Source organism: Musa acuminata, chromosome BXJ3-6 (genome assembly GCF_036884655.1).
Source record: "Musa acuminata AAA Group cultivar baxijiao chromosome BXJ3-6, Cavendish_Baxijiao_AAA, whole genome shotgun sequence".
Taxonomy (NCBI): Eukaryota; Viridiplantae; Streptophyta; class Magnoliopsida; order Zingiberales; family Musaceae; genus Musa; species Musa acuminata.
The window spans coordinates 41416628-41441297 of NC_088354.1; the positions used below are offsets into that span (position 1 = coordinate 41416628).

Below are 24670 nucleotides of genomic sequence, written 5' to 3' on the forward strand. Positions count from 1 at the left end.
CTCCCTCCTGGAGAAAGCTTTGCAGGGGCAGATGCCGAATCTAAGTCATTAATCTGCTTTGACTCTTTTTTCCCACCTGCCAAAGAACAATGAATTGCTTCCGTTACTGAATTTACAAGCAAAGTCAGCACATTGGCGATTTAGATTTAATATGCTGTGCTTTTCGTAAGGTTGTTCCTTTGTGACTTACAGACGATATATCGAGCCGGATACAATGAGGGAAGGCTGCATACATTGACCCTCTTCTGACCCTGTATTGGTGGGAGTTTCGTGCTATGTTTTTTTATGCTACGCTTTTTGTAATAATAAAAAAACCTAGGATAACTTCTGAATGGCCACCGACTAATCATCTTATCGGGAAGGATCAGGAAAATTGGACAGAATTGAAGGGTTAAACTGTTAACTGAAAGTTTGTAGAATTAGAGACAACTTCACATGCATCTGAGCTGGGGTGCAGGATAAGTTCTCAACAACAATAAGTTGACAGATTACAAGCAATTTCGAAAAAGAAAAGGGTTGACCCGAGCAATTTGTCATGGAATGTCAAAAAGGTGGTAGAATTGAGGGAATCAGCAATTACTTAGCAGTTATGTATAACTTATATTGCAGTAATGTTGATTTTATAGGAATTTTAAGCAAGAGAAAAAGGGGCAAAGTAGAAATGAAGACAAATCTAAACCAGACTTAGAAGCTCATATAATGTGAAGTATGCCAAAGATAAGAGAAATATTATGCAATAGAAACAATGACAAACCTGGACCGGGGATGCAGCCGTCAAAAGTCCTGCAACTCCACCACCTAAAACACGTCCATCGGGACCAGCCAGTGAAACACTCAAGCCACCCGTTCGACTATGCTGACCACCAACCACTCTCCGTGAGTAGAAATGATCCCGATAATGATAAGATTTCAAATTGTCCCTGCATAAGAATGTGTACACACGTGAGAAGCCAGAGAAAGAAAATAGAGAGTCAAATATCCTGAATACTGAATGTCAAAGGGAGACAATAGACAACGGGATTATGAGTTTGTCTTTAAAACCTTCAGGTGGAGTAGGTCTCTGAATTACAAGATCTGATAATGAAAATCACATTTTTGGCTGGTATTCTAAAAAGACATGAAGGAACACTGTTTAATTAACAAGATCGATAGTTATTTCAGCATAAAAAACTGTTCTTTTCTATTTGGCCGGCCAAAATGTCATATGCATCCAGGACACTTTCTGGTCATGTATATGGATTAAATTCACAGTCATGAAATGAATCTACACAAATCAAAGGAAACTAAATCTTATAACTTGCCAATGGTTATATAGCTTTTGAAATTACTCAAAACTAAGCCGTATCAGTTATTAAGTAACAAACCTCATAAGTTACAGATCCACCGGATGTTGATGCCCGACAAAGAGTTACATTTGATATAGCACCATTTGCCGAAAGGACACATATGGCACGTCGTCCATTCTAAGAAAAGGACATGATTTTGGATGATACATCCTGAAAATATAAAATTTAGAACGATTATTATATCATCCCTTGTGTATCAAGATCTTGCAGAAGTTCATGGACCTTCTTCTTGGACATCCAATTTCAGTGAGGTATTTGTAATCAAGATCGTCATCCTCAAATCCAAACAAAGGCATTTTAAAAATAAAACAGAAAATACTAGCCTAAATTGTTGTGCTCCAGTTCATGTACTTTATGCATAAAAGCGACTGAATAATCTGAAGCATTTGGCAACTAGTCAGCAGGAAATTCAAAGTTGTCATAGCCATCATCCAAGCTTTTTGCTATGAACAATGGGGCCAGTTTTAGAGCACAACATATAATCATTAAGGTTCTCAAGAATTTAACAATCATAAAATAAATTATCAAATCAATGTCAAGATTCTGCAGTTCTTGGTGCCTGATTCAACTCAAAAAAAAAAAAAACAAACAAACAAACAAACAAACTAGGTAAGAGCAACTTGTCTTAAGAGGCAAATTGGCAGGTAAATATCTGCATGGTTGAAGTTTAAGCTCATGCAACATATCACATGTGTGGTTCATAGCCCATAAGATCAGAAACAAAGAATCAGGGATGAGCTTCCAAAAAGTGCAGTCATTTCCATGATTTTTTATAATAACTGTAGTAAAAGAAATCTATATAAAGGATGTTAAGACATCCAAGAACAGTGTGATGCTAGCTAAAAGGAAAATATTGCTAGCATTTTACCCATTTCCAAATAAAAAAACAAGCTTATCATCCAAAACATAAGATACCTCTCCAGTCTTTACTGTAATCACATGAGGAGTAAACCCAACCCCTGCTGATCCTGCAAGTTATTTTCTTGTTACAAGAATTAACAATCTGGATTATAAGTAAACTATCCAAAAATTTCAGGATCAACTGATATGGATGATCAAAGACACAACAAACATCAGAAGCCTCAGAAAAATGTAATATACACAAACTGTGCCAATACAAACAGACTATACATGCTCGCTTGAAAATTTTGCAAAAGTGCATCTAATTTAGACAATCATAATTAACAAAATAAATTACCTATGGTGACAGAGATAATTATTTCGCTTGCCAAGAGAACAAAATGAATTATAATGCGCTCGTAAAATGAATCCAGCAAGTTCAACAATAAACATGACATTACCTAATAATAGATCGCATATGGAACTCTTGACTATAAGCTAAAGTCTACCATATATTTAATAACCAGGTCGACGTCTTTTTCCGAGAAATGCACAACTAAATAAATTTATGCTATACAATCATATTTTGCAGTTTAAAATTTCAACTTCCAACCGTTTAGTGTGGAAAAGATCATTCAGTATATGGCAGACTTCATTATTAATAACAAGAAGGGAGAAGGCATAGAGGTAATTCTCCAATGAGTCATTTCTGGACTGTCAGATCCCCCAGAAACTCAAGTCCTGGCAGTACCCAAAAACCTCCTCACCCCTTTGACATAGTTCCTATGCTTCCTACACCATCAAAAGGTTCAGTTTTTATAACCTATAACAAAAATAGTATAACTCCGATGACACAGATCAACAAAGACCGATTAGAGATCCTATCCATGTTTCATTAACGATAATGAAAAAGTTCATCAGAGCAACTGATACGATTAGACATATAAATGCACATATATGTCACCGATATGATAGTTTGGAAAAAAATTCAAAGACCGATTAGACATATAAATGCACATAGAGGTCTATTATGATGAATACGATGCTAACAAAGTGGAGCAACTGAGATTACCCAGAGCAAGCATCTGCAGCTTCTTGCCAAAACCTTTTGGCAGGCCCCTTGCTTTCTTTATAGTATCTGCTGAGACCGATGTCACGGTGTTAGTAGCCTCTGTAGAGTGTGAGAATCCACCAGATCCGGGCAGCAACGGAGCGGCAGTCGGTACAGGGGTCAGGGCAAGGGCCATTGAACCATCAGGACCATATTTCCCTGCGCTTTCGTTTCACAGGCTCCTCCATATTGATGTTTAGAACATGTGCAGGCATCGCCGAGGACATTCCATCAGGTCCTCCTGCACTGAATCCACCTCGTGGGGATTGCCCCGGACACTTGTGCATGCTGACGTCGAAGGATTCCCTACAGGCCATGATTCCCGGTTTGGAACTCACATCAACGCAACCAAACAGCAGCTCCAGAGGCCATCACTGGGAATTCTAGCTCTACTCTTCATTATTATGATAGATCATCACAGTCCACAACCATTTCCAGTCTAAAAAGAAGAAAAGAAAAACAAAATCTTCGTCTATTTCCATCGAAGTCACGAAATTTTACTGTTCAAATCAAGAACTAACAAGATCAGGAAAGCAATATTTACCAAATAAATCACTAACAGGAAGCTTGAAAATACTAGCAGTAAACAGCTATGGAGAAAATCCAATCTTTTACCTAGACTTACAGCAATAGCAACAGGATCGAGCTTCGATTAACAGTAGAAAGCAAGAAGTGACAAAGCAAAAGAAATACGAAGCAACAAATAATGAGTTAAACGAGATAAAAAGGAAAGGCCATGGCAGCATAATAAAAACCCTAAAAGTAATCAGGATCTACCCAAAAAAAAAAAGTCAGGGAAATACCCTACCACACCATCGTCTCTGGATTCTTCCCAAGATTCCAGCCTTTTTTGTTTTCCAATTTCGCTGAAAAATCATTAAATTGCCTCTAATTACGAAAAATAGGAGAAAGCGGGGAGGAAAAACGTCAAAGTTTGGTAAGAGAAAGGGGCGGAACTTCGCTGACCCGTTTGACGGAGAGCTCCAAAAGCCAGCATGCCAAAGACAGGAAACACAAGGGCGGAAATCGAAGCCTCTTATTTCTCCCACTTGTCTCACTTTTAGATTCTTTTTCCTCCTTTTGAGGGAAGGTATTTGCTTTCTTTACAGTTTTGTTGCCTCCTCGATTTTTCCTATCCTCTTCCCGTGCAATTGTGTGACTCCATATCCCCCCAACAGCAATTATTAGGTGCGCAATGCAACCGAGAGTCCGTGCATCGATCTTTACATGCGAGCTCTTACGTACTCCGTGAACGGCGACTCCGTGGCTCGACAATAGGCGAGCATTTCGGCATGACCATGCCGCTGCTTTGCTTCTCTTTTGCTCCTCTCAGCCAATTACACTTACAATTACAATTAGCATTTCTATTTATCAGCTTAGGAACACTGCCGAACAAGAACTCCGTCTCACATTTGAATCAAGAGCACGATGCCACAACTCTCGACAAATTAGTCCATCTCATTACACTACACCCATGAGAAGCCAAATAAATGAAGTACGATTCCTCATGTAATTCTGTGACATCAATTGTTTTCAGTGAATGCATCACCAATACCTACTAAGCTAAACAATACTAAAAAGACTCGTCTTATTACAACACATTCATCGCTTAGCTCTTTGTTTCAGTGAATGTATCACCGTTACCTACCAAAATAAAAGCCAAAGCATATGCTTGCAGAAAACCTGCAGCAAGAGCCTACATCTTAGCTTCCTTGTCCTCGTATTCGGCTTCAGGAGTTTGGTCTCCGCTGCTGCCGGCAGATCCAGAACCAGAAGAACCTCCTCCGCCTTGTTGCATATGCTGCCCGATCTTTGAGACAGCCTTGTTTGCAGCATCCATCTTCTCCTTTATTTTCTCCACATTGTCTTCGCCCATTGCAGCCCTCAAATCAGCCACAGAATCTTCAATCTCTCTGGCAATTTCTGCTGGTATCTTATCTCGGAACTCCCCAAGGCTCTTCTCGATACTGTAAATCGTAGTGTCTGCTGTATTTTTGACATCGATCAGTGTCTTTCTCTCCTGGTCCTTCTGAGCATGAAGCTCTGCCTCCTTCACCATTTTTTCTATCTCCTCTTCAGATAGCCCGCCCGAGGACCTAATAGTGATCTCCTGTTCCTTGCCTGTTGCTTTGTCCCTGGCTGAGACCTTCACGATCCCGTTTGCATCGATGTCAAAGGTAACCTCTATTTGGGGCATACCTCTTGGTGCAGGAGGAATTCCAGTGAGCTCAAACTCCCCAAGAAGCTTATTATCCGAAGCCATTTCCCTCTCACCCTGCAGTACTCGGATGCCGACCTGGGTTTGGTTATCAGCTGCAGTAGAGAAGAGCTGACTCTTCTTGGTTGGAATGGTTGTGTTTCGGTTGATAAGCCTGGTAAAGATCCCTCCGAGGGTCTCGAGACCAAGGGAGAGCGGGGTGACATCAAGCAGAAGAAGCTCCTTGACATCACCTCTCAGGATGCCACCTTGTATGGCAGCTCCCATGGCAACAGCCTCATCAGGGTTCACACCCTTGCTAGGTGTCTTCCCAAATATCTGGCTGACGATTTGCTGAACCTTTGGGACCCTTGACATCCCACCAACCAAAAGTACTTCATCGACTTCTTTTGCCGAGATGCCTGCATCTTTCAGACAATTGCCGCACGGGATGCGGGTTCTCTCAATAAGATGGTTAACAAGAGATTCAAACTTTGATCGTGTCAGTGTGATATTGAAGTGCTTTGCTCCAGAAGCATCAGCAGTAATAAAAGGAAGGTTTATCTCCGTCTGGGTGGTTGATGACAACTCCACTTTTGCTTTCTCAGCTGATTCTCTTAGCCTTTGTAATGCCAATCTGTCTTTGGACAAATCGATGTTATCGGTTCTTTTAAATTCACTGACCAGATAGTCCAGCAATGCATTGTCAAAGTCTTCACCACCAAGGAATGTGTCCCCGTTGGTAGCCTTGACCTGGAAACCGAAAATCACATTATAAAAAATGAAAAATGATAACAAAGAATTTAGACAAGCATGTCAAGAACAAACCTCAAACACCCCATTGGAGATTTCCAGGACGGAGACATCAAAAGTACCACCACCCAAATCAAAGACGGCAATCAAGCCCTCCTTGTTGTTCATTCCATACGAAAGGGCAGCAGCAGTGGGCTCGTTGATAATCCTCAGGACCTCGAGCCCAGCAATCCTCCCTGCATCCTTTGTTGCCTGACGCTGTGCATCATTAAAGTATGCAGGGACAGTGATGACTGCCTTTGAAACAGATTTACCAAGATAAGCCTCTGCTGTTTCCTTCATCTTAGTGAGGACGAATGCACCAATCTGGCTCGGCGAGTATTGCTGACCATTCATTTCAACCCAAGCATCTCCATTGGGTGCCTTGACGATTTTGTACGGCACCATTTTCAGTTCCTTTTGTGTCTGGGAGTCATCAAACCTTCTTCCTATCAACCGCTTGGTGCCAAATAAAGTGTTTGTTGGATTTGTCACAGCTTGGCGCTTTGCCGGAGTACCCACCAAAAGTTCACCCTTCTGATTGAAGGCAACAACAGAGGGTGTGGTCCTTGCACCTTCTGCATTTTCAATCACCTTTGGACTCTGATACAATCATCCAAGATATATTCATTCTATTAGAAAATCTTTGGATCAGGCAAAAGTTCTAAGCACAAGTGATAATTTCAACAACATAATAAAGTCTTACTATAACTTGTACTAGTTCCACAATCAAGAAGGCCCTAAAATGGCCCAGTATAGAAAACAAAACATGTAAACAAAGGTGTACCTTTCCCTCCATGACAGAGACACACGAGTTTGTGGTGCCCAAATCAATCCCGATAACATCTGAACTTACAGGCTTTGAGCTGCAAAAATCAGTCAGTTTAAAAAGATCAGATGCAAGAAGGCAGTGGAACAACTATCAGACAGGCATACAAATTAACAAAAAAAGAGGATCTAACGAAAGGTGAAGAGGCCAAATTGCGTTACCTGAATGCTCTTGCAGCAGCAGCCCATCTTTGCGTTAATGGAGTGCCATGTGATGCCTTCAGAAGATTAGAAGTCTGGATATACAGAACAACAATGTGAAAATGTAGACAGGTGAAGAACACGCATACAGAACAAAACTTGCACAACCACAGATAAGCTGAGCCCCAGAAAGATTCAAAACTTTAAGCTTGATATTCTACAAGGTTCATAAAGGATCATTGCAATCATTTCTGCAAATTGACACTCACTATGTCCTCGAGTAAAGAAAACCAAACAAACATCGCCAATTTTGAACGGCTTCATGCATCCTTCGGAAACCCCAATCACCCGCCCAATATTTTGATGTCAACCAAGCCTCCAGATCCGACCACACAAACAGTAAAACCTCATACATAATCTTTCACGGCGGTGACAAATTATATCGATTAGGACAGGAATGGCGAGAGCTCACAGGGTGTATGAACTAGAAACTAAATGACCTCTACACCCAAGACAACATATAATCCTGTCATGAAAAATGAATACTGCCAAGATTGTGTTTCGAACAACAGATTGACCGGTCTTATGCCACTCACAGAAGGAAAAACAAAAGCAAAACAACAACAAATCATTTCGCCAGTCTTGGGTTTAAAAATGATAGATCAGATTAGAAAAGGTTGGAGTTCTCCAGTAGAAACTCGATAGAGGAGGGTGTAGCGAAGGACCTGCGGCAGAGCGGAGGTGACGGCAGAGACCAAGGACCTGGACCTGGACCTGGATCTGGCCATCCTCGAGAGAAGCACGGAGCCGATCGCCATCGAAGAAGAGTCGAGAGCCTCGAAGAGAATGGGGGGCGGAAGGAGGAGGGGTTTGTTTCTTGAGGGCGAAGAGGAGTAATATAAAACCCTAGAGAGAGAAGTAAACCCTCGAGACGGCGGCGGATGCTTGGAGAAGGGGGCGTGCCATTACTTCAAATAAACAGAAGAAAAAGGTGGGGTTGGAAATAGCTGGAAGGTTCTAGATGACTTGGCGGCTCGCGGGTTCCCTCCTCCGTCTTCCATTTGATGGGAGTACGTGTCCATTGGTGGATCAATCACATCGAAGCAGGGTAAAATGCAATCACGATTTTCCTAACAAATATTCACATTTTAAGTATTTTCTTATAACATTTTTTTTTATTTTTTGAATAGTATTTTTAATGTAAAAAATACTTAAAATATTCTTTTAAAAGTTTTTTCGCTATTTTCTATATCACTAGTACAGATTGGCTCGTTTATAGTACTTTTAATTATATTTATAATAGTTTATTAATATATTAAAATCAATTGTTTGAATTAAAATTATAACCGAAATATGCTAAATCTGAATACAACAAATATCTTCGAATTCAAACAAAACTAATAATCAATTCTAATACATTTTAAGTTTTTCTTTTTTAAAATAAACATTTTTTAAATGTAAAAAAATACTTAAAATGTTTTTTTTTTATTTTTTTATCAGTTTTCGTAACCTTTAATTGTTAGATAATTATAATATCATATATTTTAGGCTTGTAGTTAATTGAGTTGAGGTTAAAAGTTTATTTAAATAATTTACAGTATTATCAAGTGGGTTTTATTGAAGTCGCCAAAAACACTATAACAAAAGAAAAAGATTTTGATGCACAATCGGTATTCTGAATTGACTGTTTTCATGAACTATTACTCTCTCTATATCTGTCGTCTCATCTCTTCCATCTTTGCATCGCTTTCCGTGTGAGTGCTGCAAAGGTACGAATGAGCTCTTTGCCATGGCTTTTGCTGGAATCCTAAAGGTGTAGGAACGGGAGAAGAGCGATGACTCGATGGTAAAAGTAATCTCCAAGGCTCCACCATGTCATGTTGATCGCAAGTAGAAGCGCTCGTCGACCGAAGCAGAGGGAAGAGTTGGTTCCGCATGGGGAAGAATGAATGTGTTCGCTCTATCCGCAGGCATACATGATGGGAAGAGGACACTATGGAACTTAGCAAAGAAAGGAACACGATTTGACTTTCAATTGCAAACCTCCAACCACACTTGAAAGGGAGAAATGATAAGAAGGAGGGGAAGAAATTAAGATTCCTTGCTTTAGCGTTCAATTTTCTTTTCTTCTTATGTGTCCCGGCGATGGCTACACCACTGGTTTCTTTTGGGGTTAGAGCTCCACTTCAAGCCAACCACTGGTTCATTTTGATTGATGTTGATGGCTACATCTCCCACTCATTGCATAGTTCATAATATTGTATATGTTGATCATACTCTTAGAAATTTCGATCCGAGTATCCCAAGATTTTCTATTGGGCGAGCAACTACTACTGGATTCCCTTTTTCTTTTCACTCAACTACTACGATTAAATAAAATAGGAAGACGGTGTCTCCTCCGAATGTAGCTTTCTTGCAAATGTACACACAGCTCAGCCAATAATTCAGCCTTCAATTCTCGATGAACAGATCATCCATCCATTCGTTGTCATATAATTAGTTGGCATTATTTCCAACACAATGGTTCTGCCACATATGTTCTTCAGAAATCTTTGAGCATCCTACAGCCTCTGGGAAAATGATTTGTGATGCTCAAACCATCCTCTCATCTTTTTGTCCTTTCTTAGCTGCAGGTTACCGATGACCGTCTCTCGGCATTGAACCGTAGCAGGAGCTTAACCAGAGCATGAAAGATGCAGTGAATTCAGTCTCTTTCTTTGTATGTGAAAATTACTCTCTGTCTCTCTGTCTCTCTCTCTCTCTCTTTGGATTTCCTTTGGTGAACACATTCATGCACACAAGCGAAGTGAAAGCCGGTATAGGCATGTAGTGATCAATGATTGATACCTCGGGAAATGTTTACCGCAGTGGAATTACTCGCTGGATATGAACTCCTCCTTGTCTTTTGTTTCTTTGTTTCTTGCGAGGAAAATGCTCGGCACATTTCGGCAAACAGCCATATATAAATAACACGCTTTCTCTGTGTTCTGTACCAACTTCCTCTTCCCCCCCCCCCTCTTTCTACATCAACGCCGCTTTCCTCATCTCTCCGGTGGCCATCGGTGACCAGGAAGCTTCATTTGAGTGCGTCTTCTTTGGTCTTTTGGTTTGAGACTTGGAAGTCCTCTGTTTCGTTGCCAGGCGCTGGAATACTCCTCCAGAGGCCGAGCTGGTGGTCGCTATCGAGAGTAGCTAAAAGATTGCGTTTTTAGACGCAGAGAGAAGGAAGACATGGTAAAGGCGGCATCTTTATGTTTTCTGACGCGCTTTCTCTTCGTCTTTTATTGACGGATGAGGATTTGAGTTTCCAGGTGATGATGAGCCCTATGTTTCGATTGGGGAACGAGGACACGGGTCCGCCATGGCTGCGGCCGCTCCTGAAGGCGAGCTTCTTCGTCCCCTGCCAATTCCATGGGGATTCCAACAAGAGCGAGTGTAACTTGTACTGCTTGGATTGCATGGGGAATGCGCTCTGCTCATACTGCCTCCCGGGCCACAAGGATCACAACGTCGTTCAGGTTCTTTCTCTTGCTCTCTGTCTTTATTCTCATGGAAAGAGAATTTCCATTGAATCCGTCGGTAATTCTTGCGTAGATTCGGAGGTCTTCGTATCACAATGTGATCAGAGTGTCGGAGGTGTCCAAATTCATAGACATCTCTTGCATCCAAACCTACATTATCAACAGCGCCAAGATAGTGTTCCTCAACGAGAGGCCGCAGTCGAGGCCCGGAAAGGGAGTCACCAACGCTTGCGAAATCTGCAGCCGCAACCTCTTGGATTCCTTCCGGTTTTGCTCCATCGGCTGCAAGGTTGGTTGCTTCTTCCTCCTCTTCCGAATCGTTTCACACCTTTAATCCAAATCAATCTCAACGTCTATCGCCCCCTGTATATCGTGGTGGTGGTGTTCTCAGCTAGAAGGTATGAGGACGGACCCAGAGCTCACCTTCACCCTCCACCCCAAGCCTCGCCGCGAGCCGATGCATGGCTCTGAATCCGACGAGTCATCGACCGGTCGAAAGCTGCGAAAGACCTCAGGCATTAGCAGAAGCATCACCCAGCTCCCTGCAGCGAAATGGGGCAACGAAGGTAGCAGCATCTCTTCCGGGACTCCTCCCATCGTCATCAGCTACCGGACATCCCGACGGAAGGGCGTGCCTCATCGGGCTCCATTCTAAGGTTGTGGATATGTACCGTGAATATATAACACCATAGGAATAACGAAACCAAAGTGTGTGGTTCTTAGTTTCTTCTCCTTCCTATTTGGACATAATGGAAGTGTGAGGAAGAAGTGGGCTTCATGCATCTTATATCGACTAGGATACGTTCATCTCGAGAGATACAAAGTTTGATTCTTTGAGGCTAAAGAGAAGATGAATCAGCGAGCACGATGACATCTTTGCAAAGAGTTGAACCTAAAAGCTCTCATGAGATAGGGTGGAAAGGAGGTCTACTGTGAAGAACAAGATGTCTACCAAGCCAACAGATGTTGTGTGACTGTGCCACAACCACCGGTCGAGCTCCGGTACATCACATCGAGCTGTGGCTCGGTGGAGACGCATGCAGGAGCCACCACAAGCAGGCCAGTGATCGATGGGGACCCCTCTCTCTCTCTCTCTAATGCTTGAACCATGTGTAAAGTAGACTTGTTTGCTTGTTGTTTGCTTGTCAACAAACGTAGCCTCCGAATTCTCTAATCCTCCCCATGTAAAGAAGGATGAGCTGATGAGGCAAAGAGTATCTGGTTTAGCATATGCGATCAAAGTGTCTTTTCCAAAGTTGCGGTAAAGCACGAAAGACGAACTGAAATAGGGTGCGCAGTTTTGAGGTTGATGAAAGTCAAAACTTTGAAGTCAAACAAGTGGTCAACCTCCCTCCTCCAAAACAGGAGCAGGAGAAAGCCTCTCTCTCCCAGTCGAAGAAAATAGAGACCCAAACGAGCCTTCTCTGCCCCCCCAGGATGCAGTGAAGACCGAATGGCAGTGACACGGTACGATTGCACACGCTCGTAAGCACGAGTCCAAGACTTCCGAAATCGACGTAATCTACATAACAGATAGTCAACCTTAAACACTGAGACGGCAGCGTGTGGCATGGTGGTAGGACGATGGAGGATGGGCTGGTGAATGCGTGCTAAGTGAGACAGAGAAGAACAAGATGGTGTGGTAGGACGATGGAGGATGGGATGGGGCACATCACGTTGGCCATGCATGTAATCTGGTTCGACACAATCAACACGCATACAAATATAATAAGCACATCACGCAAGCCATGCATGTATGTATGTAATCTGGCCCTGTCACCTCTCCCTCCACAAACCTTAAACCGCGCTCTGCTGTGTACTCGAAAATTTACGTGTTCATTCTTTCCCTGTTGTTTGACGTCAGCTTGGCTACCGGGGAGCAAATATACACCAAAGAACTAACGAGGACAAGCAGAGAGGAGACAATTGTGATGCCACATATAATAACAAAGAGCAAGGAGGTGCAACTACGCAACCATGATCGGAGTACACATCACATCCATTGAATGCATAGCTTGGACAAGAAGAACCAAAAGTCCACTTGATAGATACAACAAACACCGTCGCTGAAAGATTCGAGTCATCTGTGATGCAATGAAATCAACCAAAAAAGGGTAAAAGAAAAAAACACTCACAGACTTGGCACCACAAACTGAATCCTGCGAGATCAACTTCAACTGCACTCTGCAAGATCGAAATCTAAGCAATAGTCCTCTACCGAAATGACTTGGGATGGTTCTCTCAGTTCCCGGATTAATTCAGAAAGCTGGATCATCATTATAAGCTGCAAATTCTACAACCAACATATTTATGAGAGCAAGAGCAGCTACACTTCATAAATAGCATAGCCTACAAGCTGGCAGTTCCATACAACATTTAACAATGGGATTAATGTCTTCATCCAGACAAAGACTTGGCTATGGAAATGGAATTGGAAGTAGAATTCACCAATCACCATAACCCTGCACTGTCTGCAACTAGCAGTCGTGAACAGAATCGACAGAAAGGTTTGCCAGCTGAAACATTTGATAACTTAGAAATACGAACATCTTACCAACTAGGAGAGATCAGCGGTTCAGTTAATGCAGTGAGTTCCGCCATACCAGTAGGGTATTGGCTTCTCTCAAACTCCGTGCTCTCTGATAATCAATTTCTGCATCTGAGAATGATAGGCCTAGATGAGCTCGCTTTCCAACATGGTGGTCTGGGGCCCCCAGGTCATTTTCCTCTCCACCATTTGTATCAGGGTTGACAACCAGCAAAGGAGAGGTATCTTCGGACTGCAAGTTTGGTTTAGGACCTGGGCAGCATTAAAGTTATGGACGCATTAGATTTATACAGAAAAAAAAAAAAGATGATGCAATAGATGTGGTATTCCGTAGCATCTGTCTTGTATCGTCTACACTCCACAGTGATATTTGGGGAGTTAATTTTTAGTCAGTATATAAATCAACTTCAATCTCATTATATTGCCAACTTCAATATAATTAAGATTACCTGCATACATGTAGTTGCGGTCAGATTTGCAATCAACTTTGACTGCAACCTGAGCTGTCATTCGTTTTGGGCTCATAGGATCCAGCAAATTAGACACCATTTTACCTTTGACATCAAACTCAGTAATGGGGCACTCTTCCATTCGGATTTTACTATTTGCAAATGGAGACATGCTGAAGGACTCATCGAGTGGATCAGATAGCTCCACATAGTTTTGTGTCGTGATAATCTCATCTGCACTGAACCCAAATGATGCTCTGTAGGCTTCAATCTCTTCCGCATCTTGTTTGCAAGTTTTGTTGTGTCTGTTTCCGCCACTGGAGTAAACATCAGCTTCCCTGGAAAAACTAAGCCTCCCTCCGGCATGAGGAAATGACTGCTGTGCCTGGTCCAAATGAAATTGAGCAGATGTTGCAGAATAAAAGAAGCTGGAATCAGGACACATAATGAAATTTCTAGTTGTAGCTGAATCAAGTCCAAACAGCTTGGATGATCTATTCGTGGAGCAGGGAGAGTCACGTGCAGATGCAGAAGCATCCCACAGTGTAGAAATATCCTGCTCGGGAAAAGGTGAAGATAGCCCAGTTCTAGGGGTTCCTGAGGCAGGTGATATAAGGCTGCTTGAAGGACTTCCAGGATAAAGCGAATAATTCAACCGGAGATCACCGCCAACCCCATAACCCGATGGCAAACAAGGCACGCCATTCTTTTTTGCAGAACTTTTAATATCCAGAGATGAAGATAGAAACCGTGCAAAAGGCACATCTGGAGATGAGGGAGTTGTAAGGTGAGCTAGCTCGGGTGGAGGGGTTAGTGGAGCAGTTGATGGCTCCGTTGTGAAGGTAGAGAATACAGGAGGTGACACCAATTGAGTTTCATGAGCATATGGCCCAGTTGCAAACATGACTGATGATGGTCCTCCAGGAGAATTGGCTGATATTGACAAGAAACAGTTGGGTGATTGGGCAGTTGACTGGAGTGCAGAGTTCGTGAAAGATGCTGGTGATGAAGGCGGGGCAAGAATAGACAAGTTCAGTGTTGTATTTTCGTTAGAAATTCCAACAGATTGAGGCCCACTTGCACGAGTAGTTGATGCATTTCCATCTGGAGTACGGGATGCTGGAACAATCCGTTTCCCTCTTTTACGTGATCCAAAACAGGACAGTCCACCAAAGCAGCCACCCCAGCGACTCAGCTGGCACAAAAAAAAAAAAAAAAGAAAAGAGAAACATGCATGAGTTACATAAAATAATGCAAATAAACAAACCTGTATTCCAACCATGCATTTGCATAACTTCAACTAAATCAATTATGGGAAGTAATGTCCAAATGGAGGATAATCATACCCGGAAGTACCATGCATGTTGATTATCTAAAGAATTAATATAGTTTACTTCGAACAACAAATTATAGCCCTAACTTTGCTTCATTATCCTGTTGTCTAACAAGAATGTGCTGTCTATAGATGCATTTGTAGCCACCAGTTATCACTTTTCAATCTAATCTAATAACTATTTTGAGTAGGGAGGAGGATTTGGATCCACTTAGGATGCTAAAGGACAAAAGAAGACTATAAAGTTATTGTATCACTATTCATACTACAGTAAAATCACTGTTAATTATGCAAGATTGCAAATACTAAAAACCAAATGATAAATAGATGTACGGCTTCAATCAGTCACATTAAAAATCAAACAGATTAAGCTTAAAAAAGGAAATGAGCCAACCAGAACCAACAAAGCAAGTCCAGTGATGACCTAATCTATAGACTAAGGACTTGATAAAACACAACTTGTAGGCCCCCTTCTGTTGAGATAATGGCTGTATTTCTTAAAACGTTTGACCAACCACAAATATAAAGAAACATGTCCAATACTCGGTGGCACATTGCTAGAATGAGACAACATAACAATGCATTCAATTGACAAGAAAAAAAAAACATAAATCTCATCTCTAACTCGTTTACCAAAAGAGATTCAAGAGTATCTATTTCAATTGAGAACATGGATTTTGCTCTATTCTATCAAGAAAAGCAGAACTAACAAATAGCAACCACATGTTTTATCAATAAAAGCAGAACTAACACATAGCAACTACTTATGTTCCAACGATGAGGGACTAAAAGAAATAGGATGATATTTGCTTCTCAAGAAAACATTTGATAGAACACATTTGTTCAGTGCAGACATCTTGTTCACTGTTTTCTTGGATTAATGGGAAATAATAATGGGTAATGTTTCGGAGAAAGGCAACAAGAATTTGTGAACCAAACTACAGATATGATGAAATCTGAAACTTGAATATACGCTCGTGTTCCAAAGACTTCATAAAAGCCTTGATGACTCGACGATTGGCTTTGCAACAGTCTAATAGAACAGGTAGACACCTCAGTTAATTAAGTAGGATAGTGAGGTCGAACGCAACCAACAGTTCATACAAGAAAAGGCAGGCACCACACCATCAGCATAATTTGCATTAGTCTGTGATCACAGATACACACACAATATAAGGGCAGTATTTTGCCATCAAAGTAGCACCTTTACGAAGATAATTTTGTGGATCCCAAACGTCAAATTGGTTAGCAAAACATTATCCAGAATATTAGGTGGATGCTCCACGGACTAAGTTAATGGTAAACGAAAAGAGTTTGAAGATCCAAATACTAAGGCAAAACCTGTCTTATTTATCCTTCAAAAGATCAACGTAAATAAGATCCGTGAAAAGTCTTGGACTAATCACTTTTGATCACGAGATCAGATGTCAGTTTCCTAATTCCCAGCACCAAAACCCCACTTTGAAGTTCTTCTTTTTCTTTCTAAAAGAAATACCTATATGTATTTTTTAAGAAAGTTACTGATCCACCAAAAAACAAAAAAAAAGGGGCAGCATTTAGGTAGATGATGCCAAAAAAGAGCTGTCATCCACACAAGACGAGCAAAATCTGTACATCGAAGCCCTAGATCTGACCACCAACGCCCGCGACGAAGCAATGGACGCGCGACGTGGTCTCCGATCTGTTTTTTTCTTTTCATGGCACTGCAATTGCTATCAAACCGAATCCAAAACGCACAAAGAGTCGCTCTAAACCTAACCATTCACTATAAAAGAAGCAGAGCAAGCTATTAAGCGAAGATCGAGAGAGCGAAGAGAGCGAAGCGCATCATACGTACTGTGTCCTGAGGACCCAGCCTCGGTTCCACGGAGCCAATGCCCGTGGCTGCCGCAGCGCTGATAGTCGCCGCCGCTCCCCCACCGCCGTTTCCGGCCATTCTCTATCCGCGACCGCTGCTGCTCCTGCTCACATTGTCGTCTCTGGAACGAGCAGGATCTGCTCTGCTCCGCAGATGATCAGATTACTCGGAAGAGGAGGAGAAGTAGAGGCCTTTGCTAGTTTGCTTTGCGTGGGTTATAGTTCCGGGCTCGAGTCAGGACTGAGGAAGAGAAGCAGCACAAGTGTCCGTAGGTCCCGCCGTCCCTCCTCTCTCTCTCTCTCTCTCCCCTTCTCTTCGTCACTGCTCGTTTGCTGTGTGCTCCCACCGTCTTCGGCCACTCTCCAGTTCGCGACTAAGCGCTGCCTCTTTCTCTCACTCTCTCTCCGCGTAGGTGCAGTCACTTTCTATCATTCTCGTTCCCTTTCATGCCGTTTCTTTTTGTTTCTTTGCCTCATTCCTCAGACTTGTGGTGTTTGCTTGCAGGTGCGAGCTAGAGATGCGTGAGATCAACCCCAAGAGATGGTGGGGCCCGGCAGATATAGACTGGGGTATAGCATTGTGTTAGTTCCGATTAAATTTTGCCGCTAAGGTATTATTATTATTCAATATTACTATTCGTAACTTACTAATTACTCTTCATAATCTTATTTTTATTTTTTTAATATTTTTAAACTAATCCTTCGTAAATGAAGGAAAATATCCTCCTGATCCTTTTCCTTCTTTTTTTTCTTCACAACAACAAGGTGACAATGATCGATCCCATAGAAGGTCGACAACAATGGAGGGGAGAGCATCGACCAAGCACAGGGTGACAAAGAGTGTGGGAGATAGAAGCATTGATGAAGCAAGCCATAGGGAGCTAGTAAGAAGGAATCATCGATGAAGTGTGGAGCCATAGGAAGCATGGGAGGAGAGTTCATTAGCAAAGCATAGAGCGATAATCGTAGGAGAGGGGAGCAACGGTGAAGTATAGGAAAATAATCGTTAGGGGGGGGGGGTGCATCGATATCGGTAGGATACATATGGTGATGATCGTAAGGGTTGTGGGGAAGGAAAAATATATATAAAATTAGTAATAGTGGGCTATAAATAATAAAGTATTATTTTTTTAAGGAATTACGAATGGTAAAAAAGTGCTCTAAATAATAAGCCTCTTATTATTAATAGCAATCGAGGTAACTTACCAACGTTATCCTTCGACTCATATTACCATGATGCCCTCGTTGACTAGTCCTCAAGGGTGCGAAGTTGATCGATCTTCTGACTTGTCTTTATTCACAACTAGTAATAACCCTTATGCAATAACTTCAAGATAATAATTTATCTTTTGTTATCTTTTATAATTATATGGGGGCATTTTTATCGCAAATTAGGTATATTTTCATCGTCCGATTAAATCTATGCAAATTGTTTTTATTTGTTGAATGTTGCAATAGCGATAGATGGTCGATGGCTTTTGTCTACTTTGGTTGATTATGAGACCACAAATTAAGTTAATGGCTTTTGTCAAATTTAAGTATGGTCTAAAAGATTTTGGACATCTAATCTAGTGTGGAAGACCAAGGACGAGTGGGGCTCCTCAGCATGATCTCTATTACACCCAAGTTAATATTGGTGTGTAACCTAAGGGAATATTAAGTGTAACACGAAATATTTTTTAAATATATTTTATTTGATGAATACTAATGTAGTGATCAATGATAGAGGATTTTTTTAACCTTCTTTTATCTATTTCTTGTAAGTATTTAAAAAAAAAATTAGCTTTGAATCGTAGGCCACAACTATGTTACTATTTCCGAGAACGAATTAGATTTATACGTGATCTTTCCTTTTTATTTTTTCCTTTCTTTACGAGACGTCTATGATTAGCAAAATCTTCACACAGCATAATTTGATTCGCAAGGAAATGATTGTAGATCAATCCATATTATTATCAATTTCTTTTGTTATTTTTAATGAAGGATCAATCCATCTTTGTAGTTTGTCGCTAATATAGGCTCTCTTTATCATCATTTTATATTATTATCTATCTATCTATCTATCTATCTATAGGCGTTCCCACCATGTCCTACTTCATATCATACATATTATTATCTCCTTTGGAAAGCAAGCTTAGCTTGGGAGCTTTTACATGTGCTCAAGTCCTTGCAATCCTTTGTTATATTTGTTTTCTTGGAGGACTTGTTAATATGTATTATTATTATTATTATTATTATTATTATTATGTGAGGGTTTGAATCGGTCTAATTGGCAAGACAATTAGATTGGACTTGTTAATATGAATTAGCCTAATCCGTTCTCCTCTTTTTTGAGTGTTGATGCTATAATGTATTAGCCTATTAGGCCCTTGAATTTATAAATTAATTTTATTTTGGAATATATATATATATATATATATATATATATATTGATAATTTATCTAAAAAACACTTCATTATAATTATTTTTGAGCAGAGAACATCTCTTTTCTTAGAATTTACGACCCAAATATTTTCAAGAATGTATGTATATAAGTAAAACAATAATAATATTTAATTACAAGCAGAGAGAGCAAATATTTCTTCTTTTTTTTTAGAAGAAGAAAAAAAAAAGAATTAGAGAATAGTTTTGTTATAGGAAAATTAGAATCGGCGGCGGCGGCGGTGGTGGTGGCAACTCGGACGATGTTGTCCGCTACCGCCCGCCGACTCGTAGAAGCTGGCCATCAGGTCCTGCAGCTCCATGTAGTGGACGGAGGGGTCGCTGCTCCTCAGCCGCTGGAGCAAGTAGAGAAAGAAGTCGATGCCGCACGCGACCCGCAGCGCCCCCTCGTATGCGTAGCCGAACTCCGGCACCGACAGCCGCAGCAGGTCCTCGAAGAGCGGGTGGTTCAAGAAGTTCGCCTCCACCTCGAACCTCTGCACCGCCGCCCCCTCCGTGCCCACGCACACCCAGATACGGCCTTCCGGCAGCCCGCCCGGGAAGCTCCTGCCGCCACCGCAGACTACCATCTTCTTCACCAAGCTCGTCATGCCGATCCCCATTCGCTGCACAGTACTGCCGCTTCCTGTTGGACTCGTTAATGTTGAGGAGGAGGGGAGGGGTGGTGCTTTTATATAGGTAGAAGGTCAGGAATCATGCATTACTTTATTCCGACGCCTGATCTGAAAACACTGCATGTTCCAGTAATCAATGTAGCATTGACTCAAGTAGTACAACACGACTGGGGTTGTATGGATATCTCAATAGTTCCGACGTGTGAAGGCTTCGTCTTCCTACACACAACGCGGAAGCCACTGGCGGTTCATTTTGTGCTCACTTGGGAGTCTCCATGCACGCATGCAAACAACTGACGCTACGAGAGGAGGTCAACGACTGGATTGTATTCTTCTTAGAATCCGAAGCGTCGAACTGTGATTTCGAACCCCTGATGAGGAAGAAGCATCTCCGACAACTTCATCGTTTCACTTTGGCTTGTGTGGGACTTCGCGGAAGGGTGTTGCTGTGGGGAATGGAGGAGGAAGCACGTGGGACGGGCGAGAGGTCGAGCCCTCGGCCAGCTAGCTTGGTTGGATGGAGAACTTAAAAGCGTGTTTCATGGAGACGGTGAACGTGAGAGATCCAGCGTAAGAGAAGAAAGAAACGCGAAGGGAGCAGGAAGGTGGGTGGCGTTTAGGTCGGTAGGCGATGCGGGTGGTTGATGGAAGCACCGGAAGGGCTTTCTCGTCTCGCAGTTACAATGCCAAGCAAGCAAATCCCTGCTTGAGCTGGTGCAAACATATATTATATCATGTCTGAGACAAAACCCAACATATAAGCATTCTATTTAAGGAGGTTTATTCGACATATATAGATAAGCATTTGGAAGAAACTGATGGCCACCGGCACAAACTTAGCTGCATCACAATAGCAGATAAAATCTCAGTATCACCATGGAAAAGTAACCAGTTATTGACGGAAAGCAAAACAGGAACAGCCTTTGCACACAGCTGCCTTGCAACTTTTTAAGATCAGAGGCTTTACGAACTCTAAGCATAAGATCTTATTTGGATTTGTGACCGATAGGGCAACCATCACCTTGAAACACAACATAGATATACATGTATTGTAAATTCCACAACAAAGACGAGAGTAGTTATCATATACATTTGAGTGAATACATAATGAGTGACACCACTTGCACGACGGACAATTGCAAATGATATATGATGAATTCTGAATGCAGTCCAGTTACTATAAAGAATAACACATGATGCTTGCTTGAGCTTTAGCAGCAAGCGTTCAAACAAACATGTCTTACGGCAGAGCGGTAATCGACACAACATTTTATTTGGGGCATTGTGGCTGAAGAATCAACCGGTATTTCTCACAGCTTACTAATGGTGGCTTAGGATGTAGCAGCTTTGTATGATGGATTGAAAGGCACCTGTTCAGCACAGTCCACATTGTCTCCAGAGAATTGGCGCCCTACTCCCATCGAGTCCAGGTAATATTGGTAATGAGATATGATATTGTTCATGGGATCAATGTAGCCCTGGCCGCAAATATTGTCTCCATACAATATATTCATCGTAAGCCCAAAGCCAGGTAACCTTTTCGACAAAGTGTCATTCTTTGTGGGCTTCCAGTTTCCAACAAACACATCATGGGCCGAAGGCTGCTTCTTCTTCATCGGGGTCATCCACCTCCAGATGGCAGCTTCGAAAGCCAGGGTAGCATTCTGCTCCAGGTATTCTGGATGGCTCAACAGATCTACCTTTAGAGCATCAGCAACAAGTCCATGGTTGTAGTTCCTGAAAGGCAATGATTAGATTCGGAAGCTTTCGATTTATTTGAATCCAGCAATGAGCTTAATGACCACGTTCCATCGTTAAACCAAACACAAACTAGAAGCATATCTTTGACATACCAGTACACAGGCAGAGCACCACGTCCATAATATTGAACTCCATCGATACAGGGATAAAGGTAGTTTGGATCACAGTAGTCTTGACTTGGGCTCATTTCATGGTTATAGCACAATCCCCACGCTAGTGGACCGCCAGTGGCAACACCATACCCACCTATAACAAAGATCATCGGTAATGTATATATGTAATAAGAAAATTATTAAAGTAGCTATTGACAGTCGTTCCTAGATATCTGAGGTATCATCAGACAGAATGCAGCCCAGAATTAGGTACAGTCAATAACTCTCCACGATCAGGATTCCATAAAGATTAACATTTTTTTCAACAGTTCTTTGAACAAGATGTCTGTCCCTTAACAGGCATCACTACATTTAGTCTGGGCATAGCTGCTAGAAGCTCAAGAGGGAGCAACAGCTGCAGGAATACCTTCAATCTTATTTCTGCAGAAGCCAAATTCAAATCCCATCTATCAAAGAAATCTGATTGTGCAGGGAAATGGTGATATTACACACCTATTGGATCACCAAAATTAGCTTTCCTCGGTCAACTTTTGTTTACATTTTCAACTAGAAAGTCTTAACTGAGTAAATATGTGTCAATGTTATTAGGTTCATATATCTCCAAATGTCTGGTTTAATTCTTTCTTCATTCTTGATTTCTTGTTTATTGTGACCAGACATGATGACGAGTGCAAAAGAGTCCAGTTAGGATGCATTTTTTATTATATTAATTTGTCCAATTGTTTCAAATCTACATGTGGTTTATTTCACTTAGGGTTGTAGTTGAAATATTTAAAGACATCAGAGATTGGCTGAGAGAAATGGCATTGTTTGAGTTGCCTGATTATTATTTTCATATGTTTTTTTCCCTTAATTTATCTCCCTTGTCTTAGATATATGCTATTAGTCTCTGCATTTTTTTTTTTTTGCTGTGCTCAATTACCTAAGACTATTGTTCTTGAAAACCAAAACCTATATGTATATAGATCTAACTAAAGCAGAAGCCATCGACTGATATATTTCGTCAGATCTGCATAATAGACAGAATGAATGCCTATGATGTGTGGCTCCCTGATATGCACTGCGCATAAAAGCAAGGTGGATAGTTATCTCTTGTTCTAAAGACGAAATGCCTAACCAAATAGAGACCCAAAATCTTTCCCTACTGAAGCAGAAACGTACAGCATTACAAAAGATGTTAAATACGTTGATGGACGCACAAAGATTTGGCCAAGAAACTAATATTATGCATGACCTGTTCGTATCGTTCTATCATCCGCCATGCTTTTGGTGTCTCAAAGATTTGCCTTTGGCATAGGTTACAACGGCCAATCCTCTTATTTCTCCTTTCCCCTTTTAGTTTCGCATGATTCCAGAACTAGTCAATGCACTGACCCACAATTCCGTAACAATTTGGTACCGAAATCACTCCTAAACCGATGCAATTTCTCATGGATGCAACTAATAGATTCGATTAGGTGCAGCAATAAATTGGGGAGAGAGATGACTTACAGGAGGTCTTGCTGCCGACGTGGCCGAGGAAGGCGGCGACCTCCTTCATTTTGGTCTGCTTGTCGCCGGTGGTACCGAAACCAAGCGGCTCAAAGAGGGCGGCGGCGGTAATGAAGGACTGGAAATCCCAGAAGCCGACGGCGTGGGCGACGGGGGCGTTGCGCTTGCTGAAGAGGTTCTCGAACTGGTACACCTGGAAGTAGTCGGTGATGGTCTCGTTGCAGCAGTAGACGCTCCCGCTGCACTCCCACCCCTTGTCGCACGTCTTCTGCTTCGACTTGGACGCATCCGCCACCGTCACAGCTACTACTAGTAGAAGCAGCAGAGTGGCCGGCCGCGCCATCATCTTCCCCATCCAGCAGAGCGAAGAGAGAGAATGAGGAGGAGAACGGCGCAGATCTAATATAATAGGAAGAGGAGGCGATGTCAGAATGAGAGAGAAGCACCAACCACTACCCAATTGATGATGCGAGACGAGAGAGAGGAGAAGAAGAAGGGCGATGGTGGTAATGGTTATGGCGGACCAAAGGGAGGGAGCGAATGAAAGGCAAATAATGGACTCGAAATAAGAATTGACCGCTACGGCAAGTGTGTCGGTGCGGTGCGGTGCGGGGGATTTGGGGCAGGCCAGCTCGTAACGTAGCTTCTAGAGCTCGTGGCAGTCAATTTTGCTTGACCTAACATTTACTAATTATGAGTATTATAACGACGTAAAAATAACTATCTGATAGCTTAATATTATATCATCAATAATCCTTAGATCAGAAAGATGATGACTTCAATCCTATGATACAATTACACCACTAAAATCTCTTTATTTCCTATTTGTGCCGTGAATCGCTCCGGTGCTGCTGTCACGATGGGATTGGTTGAAATCGAATGCTTGCGATGGGACGAGAGCGACTCGTGAACCGCTTTCTTTTGTTGCCCCGATTGGAAGCATCAACCGAGCCACACAATCGATATCGTCATCCAGCTTCATTCTCGCGGATTACGCCACGTAGAACCAAAAAGGTGCTTAAGTGGTAAAAGATGTGAGACAAATGCTTGGCTTAATTTACATATTATTTTTATCTTTTTAATATTTTAAATCTATATTGAGATCTAAATTCATTTAATCTAATATTATCGATTTTATCGACGAAAATAAAAATAAAAAATAAAAAAATAAAAATGATTTTAATATTTTAATTAATGATAATAAGATGCAGCGGATGATTACTGTATCTGCATCAACATGGATGCAGTTATCAAATCAAATTAATTTTTACCAAATATGGCAGCG

At 41.7% G+C, this 24670-nt stretch overlaps 5 protein-coding genes and 1 long non-coding RNA gene across 8 annotated transcripts; 1 reads left to right on the forward strand and 5 right to left on the reverse strand.

Moving 5' to 3' along the window:
• Window positions 1–1363: 1363 nt before the first annotated feature.
• LOC135640276 (uncharacterized) lies at window positions 1364–4099 on the reverse strand. Its single transcript, XR_010497247.1, has 3 exons — window positions 3259–4099; window positions 2262–2314; window positions 1364–1496 (listed from the first exon to the last, which is right to left on the reverse strand). It is a non-coding gene; the product is annotated as an uncharacterized LOC135640276 (long non-coding RNA).
• Window positions 4100–4772: 673 nt separating this feature from the next.
• On the reverse strand, window positions 4773–8214 carry LOC103989962 (heat shock 70 kDa protein, mitochondrial). The gene is made up of 5 exons (XM_009408940.3): window positions 7981–8214; window positions 7277–7350; window positions 7074–7152; window positions 6323–6889; window positions 4773–6247 (listed from the first exon to the last, which is right to left on the reverse strand). The coding sequence occupies exons 1-5, from the start codon at window positions 8071–8073 to the stop codon at window positions 4994–4996; spliced, it is 2067 nt and encodes a 688-aa protein (XP_009407215.2). The 5' UTR covers window positions 8074–8214; the 3' UTR covers window positions 4773–4993.
• A 1563-nt stretch (window positions 8215–9777) lies between these two features.
• On the forward strand, window positions 9778–11561 carry LOC135640275 (protein RGF1 INDUCIBLE TRANSCRIPTION FACTOR 1-like). Of its 2 annotated transcripts, XM_065154570.1 has the most exons (4): window positions 9778–10489; window positions 10567–10773; window positions 10850–11065; window positions 11168–11561. In XM_065154570.1, the coding sequence occupies exons 1-4, from the start codon at window positions 10487–10489 to the stop codon at window positions 11429–11431; spliced, it is 690 nt and encodes a 229-aa protein (XP_065010642.1). In that variant the 5' UTR covers window positions 9778–10486; the 3' UTR covers window positions 11432–11561. The 2 variants fall into 2 exon arrangements, with proteins under 2 accessions (XP_065010642.1, XP_065010641.1); XM_065154569.1 differs by lacking the exon at window positions 9778–10489 and having other exon boundaries at window positions 10496–10773.
• A 1249-nt stretch (window positions 11562–12810) lies between these two features.
• Window positions 12811–17392, reverse strand: LOC135639738 (uncharacterized protein At1g76660-like). The gene is made up of 3 exons (XM_065153614.1): window positions 16944–17392; window positions 13774–14968; window positions 12811–13576 (listed from the first exon to the last, which is right to left on the reverse strand). The coding sequence occupies exons 1-3, from the start codon at window positions 17040–17042 to the stop codon at window positions 13356–13358; spliced, it is 1515 nt and encodes a 504-aa protein (XP_065009686.1). The 5' UTR covers window positions 17043–17392; the 3' UTR covers window positions 12811–13355.
• A 2083-nt stretch (window positions 17393–19475) lies between these two features.
• Window positions 19476–20519, reverse strand: LOC135641742 (auxin-induced protein X10A-like). The gene has a single exon (XM_065157420.1). It carries the CDS (start codon window positions 20006–20008, stop codon window positions 19607–19609), a length of 402 nt encoding a protein of 133 aa, XP_065013492.1. The 5' UTR covers window positions 20009–20519; the 3' UTR covers window positions 19476–19606.
• A 523-nt stretch (window positions 20520–21042) lies between these two features.
• On the reverse strand, window positions 21043–23982 carry LOC135581653 (chitinase-like protein 1). 2 transcript variants are annotated; one of them, XM_065157419.1, is made up of 4 exons: window positions 23836–23982; window positions 23386–23731; window positions 21874–22027; window positions 21043–21757 (listed from the first exon to the last, which is right to left on the reverse strand). In XM_065157419.1, exons 2-4 carry the CDS (start codon window positions 23729–23731, stop codon window positions 21352–21354), a joined length of 906 nt encoding a protein of 301 aa, XP_065013491.1. In that variant the 5' UTR covers window positions 23836–23982; the 3' UTR covers window positions 21043–21351. The 2 variants fall into 2 exon arrangements, with proteins under 2 accessions (XP_065013491.1, XP_065013490.1); XM_065157418.1 differs by lacking the exon at window positions 23836–23982 and having other exon boundaries at window positions 23386–23829.
• Between the last annotated feature and the right edge of the window lie 688 nt (window positions 23983–24670).